This window comes from Hibiscus syriacus, unplaced genomic scaffold (genome assembly GCF_006381635.1).
Source record: "Hibiscus syriacus cultivar Baekdansim isolate YM2019G1 unplaced genomic scaffold, ASM638163v2 tig00110847_pilon, whole genome shotgun sequence".
NCBI lineage: Eukaryota > Viridiplantae > Streptophyta > Magnoliopsida > Malvales > Malvaceae > Hibiscus > Hibiscus syriacus.
The window spans coordinates 1,857,952-1,866,416 of NW_024062888.1; the positions used below are offsets into that span (position 1 = coordinate 1,857,952).

The window sequence follows — 8,465 nt, forward strand, 5'->3', positions numbered from 1 at the left end:
ATTGAGCTCGCGAGATTGGACTCCAAAATACAAGCAACTTCTGATGTTTCTCATCTTCGAAAATCAGCCATGATGCATGCAGCTTCTATCAGCAATCACGTGGTGAGACATCTCTCACACAGATGTTCATTTGTTCCAGATAAACAGTGTCATAATATTATATTTTGCCTACTTGAGAAAAGCATATGCACTTCAGGTAATGCATAACTCGGTTTGAGCGGCAGACACATGTATGTCTGACTTCCTCCCATTATTTTATGTATATTCATTTAAGAAATTGGACAACATATATTGTTTGACCGCCTGAATTCACATATCAGATTTGAATTTTGAAGAATTTAACTGTCTTTATAGGCCTTTGTTTAACTACAAGAAACCTAATGGTACTGTTTTGTTGCTTAAGGGAGTTCTAATTGATGGAGCAGCCGATCCAGCCCCCGAGCAGTGGGGGAAAACAACAGTGGAGGAAAGATCAGAGAGTTTCATAGGGAGTTGGCCAGGTGTTACCATTGATATAAAACCTGCTAATGTCATTCTCCGACTTTATGGTGGAGCTGCTTTTGAAAGGGTAATGCATGAATTCCACTGCGCTGCATATTCCATTGAATGCCCTCCAGTATCAAGGGAGAGGTAGATATTTCGATTATGGAATTCGACTCAAGAATATCATGGTTGAGCATTTGATTAAATTGATTTTGAAAGTGGATGAAATACTAAACAGATCTGTTTTCCTGAAACAGGTTGCAAATATCTTACTTGCACATGCTGGTTGAGGTGGGGGTAGAGGAACAGCAGAGGCTGCTGCAGAAATTGCACGAACTGCTGCACGGTCATGGCTTGCTCCTCTCCTTGATACTGCTTGTGATCGGCTTGCTGTTTTAGGCAATCTTTTTGACATTGCTCTAGAGAGGAACCGCAGCTGGGAATCAGAGTGTAAGAAGCTCTTAAACTTTTTCTTTTTTTCCATAACTATGATCGATAGCCATTTTCCCTCATCTCATTGATGTTTAGCCGTCATTTTTGAGAGTAATTATCTTCACAGAGATGGTATATTTTCTCTGCCACAGTTGTTTCATATTTATTTCAACTCCACAGATTGTAGGAAAGCTGGAGACATGGACGGTTATGTTGGGTTTCATGCAGCTTTAAGACATGCATACAATCGCTTCATAAAGGGTTTGGCTAAACAGTGCAAGCAACTAGTTAAGAACCATCTTGATTCAGTCACAAGCCCATATTCTCAGGTTTTTTATGAGAATGACTTTCAAGGAGGCTTTGGCTCAAGTGCAAGCTCATATTTCAAGCATAACCAAATTTCGGCCAGTTCATTTTGGCTTGAGCTATCCGATGATGGGCAAGTATCGCATGATGAGACGATGAGGGATCAAGAGAACATCCTCCTGAAAACAATGCACGGAAAGCCACTCCAGGAAAAGGCACAGAAGCTCGAGAAGTCCTCCGAGAAAGCCAAATGACAGTGCCCTGAGACCCCATCTCCTGATCAGCAATGTGATGTGGTCTACGCTGGTGGTGCTAAGGCTGAAGTTGGACCGAGAAAACGTATGGCAAGAATGACAGGCAACAGAAATCCTGAACAATTGATGAAAGTTCATAACGGCGGTAGTTTTTTATTCGGTAACGGTGACAGTAGTTCTACATCAGCTTACACTGCAATCTGCTCATCAGCAGCACAACATTTCGCACGGATACGTGAAGTTCTTGTTGAGCGTAGTGTGACATCAACACTAAACTCCGGATTTTTTACCCCATGGTAAGTTCTTTCAGTTCTATTAGCTATATATGCACAAGATTGCTGCCAAATGTTGAGCATGCACTTCAGATTGGAGCTAATACACTGTTAATCCTTTACTTCTAGTTCGACAGCCGAGACAGGTTTTAGGTGCTAGGGCTGGATCTGTTTGTCGTGAATGATGAGAAATTCATGGACATGTTCGTATCGCCTGCCGCCATTGATGTGCTGCAACAAAAACGACAGTCCCTCCAAAATCGCCAAAAGGTACTTCAATCTTGCTTAACTGAATTCAAAAATGTTGCACGAACACTCTCATGAGACACAACATTTTGAATCAATCAATCTTGTCGAAGAAAGGGTTTTTACATCTAGTGAAGAAAGAAACACTTCAACATGTATTTTCTTTGATGATGTCTTTATATGACAAGCATTTGTTAGTAAGAAACTTGGAATTGGATTTTGCTGGAGTTCTATTCAGTTTTATTTGTAAAATTTATGTTTAATTCAAATAAAAATCAACTTGAAACAAAAATTAATTTCGATCATTACCAAATACACTGTTAGTGGAAAGCCTTTTTTCCCGGTAAATTACATCCAGAGCTATCCAATTATGGTTAATTTTCTTTTTTGTCACCCAATTATAAAAGTTTTTTTTGTTCATCCAACTAATCAACATTGTTTTTTTCACCAACGTGATGATAATGTAATCGAATATAAAATTAACATAAAAAATTAGATATAAAATCATTGTTCAAGAACCTATTTGATGTTTTAGTGACCAATTTGTTTTTTTAAACCTTAGTAGGAAAAATGAAAACTTACTTAAAAATAGTGACCAATTGTGTAGTTTACCCCTTTTAATTTTATAAATTCAATAGGTCATATCAACGTTAAAGATCTAACTACAGTTAACCTTCAATATCTAACGATAGTCAACATTCAATGATTAAGTCTTAATTAAATAAAATCAAAAATGACTAAATGTTATATTTTTTAAATTCAATAAAAAAGTATAGAAAACTTAAATGAAAATGATCAATCCTGTAGTTTTACCCAAAGAAAATTGACATTGTCTAGACACTTTAAATCTCCAATTAAGTCTCGTCGTTGCACGGGGATAGGTTTTATATCATGAAAGGTCAAGTTTACTCCATTTTCTAAACAGAGCAATAACAAGGAGGGCACCAGCTTGGCAAGAAAGACCACATATTAGCCCAATCCACAATCCCTGGAAAAAAAAAGTACAAACTAATTCATTAAGAAAAGATGAAGAATAAAATATAATAATAAACTGTGATTGTAGTGTCACGGTTTTGAATATAGTATAATATGATTTTATAGTTATTACTGTAATGTCACGATGATCTTAAAAAATGTTTCGATGCGATCGTTGATTTCGATGATTAAAGTAACATACACACCTTAGCATAAAGCTGAATTTGAAGGCCAAAACGTATGCAATGGGCATTCCGATGAAATAGAAAGTCCCCAAGTTCGCCCATACTGCCAGCAGCTGCCATCCTATTCCTCTGGCTACCCCTGGCACCACACGTGCTCATTTCAAATTCCGGACCCTAAATTCTAAACACTAAACCTTAAATTCAAAATCAATGTATTGTTATCGAAACCTGACAAGATGCCTTGAAAAGAATCGACCGTTATGGAGATCAAAAGCAAGGGTGTCATAGAAGCAAATTGGTTAATAATGGAAGCACTGTTGCTGAAGGTAGCTGCCCATAAGTCATGCCCGAATGCTAAAGCCACCACCACCGCAACGGCAAGAAGAATCGACAGCTGCAGCGACACAGCCATGGCGCCCTTCGCCTTCCTCATATTCCCCGCCCCCAGTTCATTCGAAACCCGTGTGCTGTAAACCAACCCTCCATTTATCATAAAACTCGTAAATTGATTCATTAGGAAAAAGAAGAGAAAATTGAACTTACCTTGCTGCAGCACTAAGGCCATAAGTAGTCATGTACGCAATTGCTTCTGTATTCACACTAGAACAAAATCATTTGTGTCAATTTTGTTTGAGCTGATTAAAAACTAGGCATTAAATTTGCCAAGATATTCAAATCAAATATTAGAATATTCGAATTCGATCTTGATTATATTTGAATCGATTTATTTTATCCAGGTGATCATATAATACCATTATGTGGATCCATTGAAAAGAATGAAGTGCAAGGTAAGCTTTACCACATAGCAATCAGTGAAGTAGTCACTTCTGAATTAGGCATCATTCCTGCTAATAATACAAGAAGCTCGAACGCCCAGTACTCCAAACTGACCAAAAAATAAAGTGTAAGCATGAAATACATAATTTAGCCAAAAAATTCCAACAATCCGAATTAATTCAACCAAAGTAAACAAAGGATAAACTACATCTAAGGTCCTAAACTATTAGTTCAACTCAATTTTGATCATTAAACTAATTTATTTGTCAATTAAGTCACTAAACTACTCAAACAACCACTTAATTACGGGGTTACTGTTGATATGACAACCATAATTTCAATTATAGAAATATGACAACATACATATTCAAGTAGTTTCAATATAATAACTTGCTGTTATAAAACAAACGACCTAATTGATGTAAATATTATTGATTATCGATGAGTCAAAAATCAGTCAGCTACGCTGTTTATTTTATAACGACAAGTAATTATATTAAAACTACTTAAATAGTTATATAATTGTATTATCAAAATAAAAAATATGATAATCATATCTACATCAATCCATAATCAAGTAGTTTACCCTTTACTGGGGAACATTGATATTTCTAAAGGGTAAAAAATAGGGAAAAAGTAAAACTGACCAGACCATCGCTGCAGAAGGGAGGGCCAACTTCAAGTTGGCGACGACGAAACCAAACGATTCCGATGACAATCCCGTCCATGTTTGCTCAAATCTCTTGCCCAGAACCACATAAAACCCCAACAAAATAACTGAAATCCACAGTGAAATCGAAGCCGCCAACGGAGCTCCTTTGAAACCCATATCCGTCCAATTAACCAAACAGTAAACAATCCCCAAATGAAGCGCCAGTGGAATAACAGAAAACCATACCAGAGGCATTAAAATACTCTGTGTCTGAAAAAATCTCAGTATGTTATGCACTAATCCGTAGGCAAACAAGCCTGGAATGAGATATTTGATGTAAAGCGCTGCCATTCTTGCGATCTCGGCGTCTTGTTGAAGCACTATCAATATCGGCTCCGTGTAGAACCATATGACCGATATGACAATGGCAAAAGAGCAAGAAATTATGCACGACGATTGCAGGTAAATTCCCAGTATTCTGTAAGTTTTCGCACCAAATCCTTGCCCGCAAAGTGTTTCCAATGCTCCGCTTAATCCAGTCTAGAACATGAACAGTGATTAATGCTTAGATTATTTCAAGGATGGATCCATAAATGATTTGTTTATAAATCTTTATCAAACATTTTTTTAAGTATGTTATTTATTTTTATTTTTTAATAGTATAAAGTGAATACACAATAATATTTTTTAATTTTTAATTAATTAATAAAGTATTTATATTTTATAAATATAACTATTCAATATTCAAAACTTCTAAAACTAATATATAAATTTACTCAAAAAAATAATATATAAATACAAGGTCACACTTCAAACGCAGATTAAAATATTTACAACAATTCTTTTCTAACTATTTTATATTTTTCTATTATGAGAGATTTTTATTAAAGTGAGATAAATACAATATAATATTTATTTAAATATAATTTTTAATTATTAATATTGAATGTCACATTCATAATATTTTGTGCTTGAACTCGAATATCAAGAAGTAATAATAATTTTTTTACTATTAAAATCGTTTAATTCGTGCAAAAATACATGAGAAAAAGTTACATGTTTTTCTTTTAAATTTTGAAATGCACGTGTTATGTTATATGTGTGCGTGTGTTTTCAAGGGTTTTTCAAATATCTAGAATGTTTGTTTTTTAACATATAATATATAAAACACGACAATAGCACACAAACGTATTAAAACCTACAAATAAAATTATAAATTTATAACATATGAAAAATATAAAAGAGTTTTACACATTTGATCCTAACCATAATATATATATTTTTAATTATATATTATTGAATCTAAAATTTAAAATTTTTGTATCTAACATAATTTAATTTTTCTAATATTATTAATTAATAGCTTATATCACTATTTTTTCCGGCTAAAATGTCGACAAATCTTATTTTAAAACCACAAGTTTTCTTCTTTAAAAAAAAATCCTGTTTACAAAAACAAGTGGACGATGTCTATTGAAGAAAAATACAAACAACATCTGAATCGAAATAATTAATATTGTTAATTATTCGAATTAAAAAATAACATTATAAAAATAATGTTAAAATATAATGATCACAAAAGATTAAAATAATAATTTAACTTTTAAAAATAATTGTATAATTAATTTATCAGACCTTGATTTAATGATAATGATGAGGCCTTAACAACTTTGAATTCTTAGGGACTAAATTCATGCACGAAGCCTATTAGAGAAAACCAGAAGCTTCGGATAAGATATCAAACAGGAATAAATAAATAAATAAAGCATATTTGATTTTTTTCTGTAATTAATTAATTATTTTATTAATAATATTTATCCTGAAAATTTATTTATTTATGTTTCATTTGAAAAAGTTGTATTGTTAAAATATATATTCATCCTCAAAGTTATTTTTAGATCCCGTCGGAAAAATATAATAAAACGGTGAAGGACTAACCATGAAAGCAAAGCCGGTGACGGTAGCCCAAGAATTAGCAAGCGTAGCACCGGCAAGGTGAAGCTCGCCGAGGTGACCGGCGAACATGACGGATATCAAAGGTATGGAATAATAGACGAGATTGGTTAGGATCATCGGGAGTGAAAACAAAACTTGATTCTTCGACTCTTCCAAATCCAAAACATTCTTCCACCAACTTCTTCCTTCATTTTCGTCCCATAGCAACGTTGTCGTCTCCGAATCACTCGTGTTCGCCATCCCTCGATCTACCTTTGAGAGTTTTGTAAAGGGAGAGAAGCAAATTTTGCAGGGAAATGTTGAGAGTTGAATGAGTCAGTGAAGAAAGCAAATTTCGGTTTTGTTTTTATTATAAGGGCAAATTCAACCCTCAATTATTTAACTCTTTTATTTTTTCTATTGATCTTTTAATTTTATCTCTCAAATTATTAAATTATTTATTTATTGTCAATCAAGTTGAATCATTAATATTTAACAGAGTAATTAACATGATAGTTAAATAAATTGATATATTTACATATTTGGTTATTATTACTTACACATTTAACCAATTTGATCATATTTAAAATTTAATTCAATAAATTTAATTCTCAAATCAGATAATGACATGTGTCATCATCACCTGATCAAAGAAATTTTTTTAATTTTTAAATTTAATAAATTTTTAATTCAACACATTATTTTATGAATGAAAGCTTAAAATAAATACAACAATTATTGCAGTCAATGGGGACTGGAACCAGCAATTTATAGCATTGATTGAAAGAAAATCTACAACTCTACCACTGGGGCAGATCCCACATTGTAATTTGTTTTACAACGTAATATATATATATTCTATTATGCTCAATTGCAGAAATATAAGGAAACAAAATAAATTAAATTGGCACTATGCATAAAATATTTCAGAATTCAGACAATTTTATGAAATATCCTGAAAAAATATATGGTACAAGTTTTACTTTTTTTTTCAAAAAGAATCTACCTATATAATTTTTAATAAAAAGATTATTTTTTTCATTAACTAAAAATTATTTTTTTAATTATTTAAAAATTATATACGTAATAATTTATTTTAAAATAAAAGTTATTTTTCCGCTGGGAGACTCATCCACCAAAATTAGGTCTGCGACCCGGTCGGTACAGATTAGTTAGGACGAAACCTTAGAACTTGAGGGCAACAAAAAAAATTATACCTTTTTTTCAAAATATTTTATAAAATTATATGAATTTCATATATTTAGGAGTGTTTAAACGGTTAATTCGGCCATTGACCGAACCGAATTAATCAAACTTTTTTCTTTAACCGTCAACCTAACCGAATTTTTTTTTTGAAAATATTAACCGAACCAAATAAAGTTCGGTTATTTCGGTCAGTTAATCAAATTAATCAAAAAAATTTAATAATTTTTTAATTAGATTAATTCGAATATAATATTTTTTTCGATTTGGGTTAAATTTTGATTACGTACTGATAATTTAATGAGTCGAGTGTGGTTAAAAAATAATTGAGTCTTAATTCTTAATGGGTTTGAGCTTAAAATATATATTTAGTATATATAATATATTTAATAATTAATAATTTTGGTTAATTAACCGATTTCGAACCGAATTAATCGTTAACCGAATATTGAAAAAAATATTAACCGTTTCCCGGCCTAATTAATTATGTGGCCTACCGAAATAACCGAACTAATTTGGTTAGGTCGGTTAATTCGTTTAAAATAAAAAAATTGAACACTCCTACATATATTTTGAAATCTTACATGCATTATTGTCAATTTAACCTTTTTTTAATTATCGAAAAAGAAAAACAAATCTTTTTATTAAAAAGTTATATACGTAGCAATTTTTTTAAAAATAAAACTATTTTACCTAAAATTAATCCTGTTTTAGGGGGGGAAAATCTATGAACCAAAAATGTTCA

The 8,465-nt window shown here is 32.1% G+C and overlaps 1 protein-coding gene and 1 pseudogene across 1 annotated transcript; one reads left to right on the forward strand and one right to left on the reverse strand.

Annotated features, from left to right (window-relative positions):
- Positions 1–571: 571 nt before the first annotated feature.
- Positions 572–1,475, forward strand: LOC120143385 (dynamin-related protein 5A-like). Its single transcript, XM_039157720.1, has 3 exons — positions 572–630; positions 785–933; positions 1,096–1,475. The coding sequence occupies exons 1-3, from the start codon at positions 572–574 to the stop codon at positions 1,473–1,475; spliced, it is 588 nt and encodes a 195-aa protein (XP_039013651.1).
- A 1,240-nt stretch (positions 1,476–2,715) lies between these two features.
- On the reverse strand, positions 2,716–6,855 carry LOC120143469 (annotated as a pseudogene).
- Positions 6,856–8,465: the final 1,610 nt, after the last annotated feature.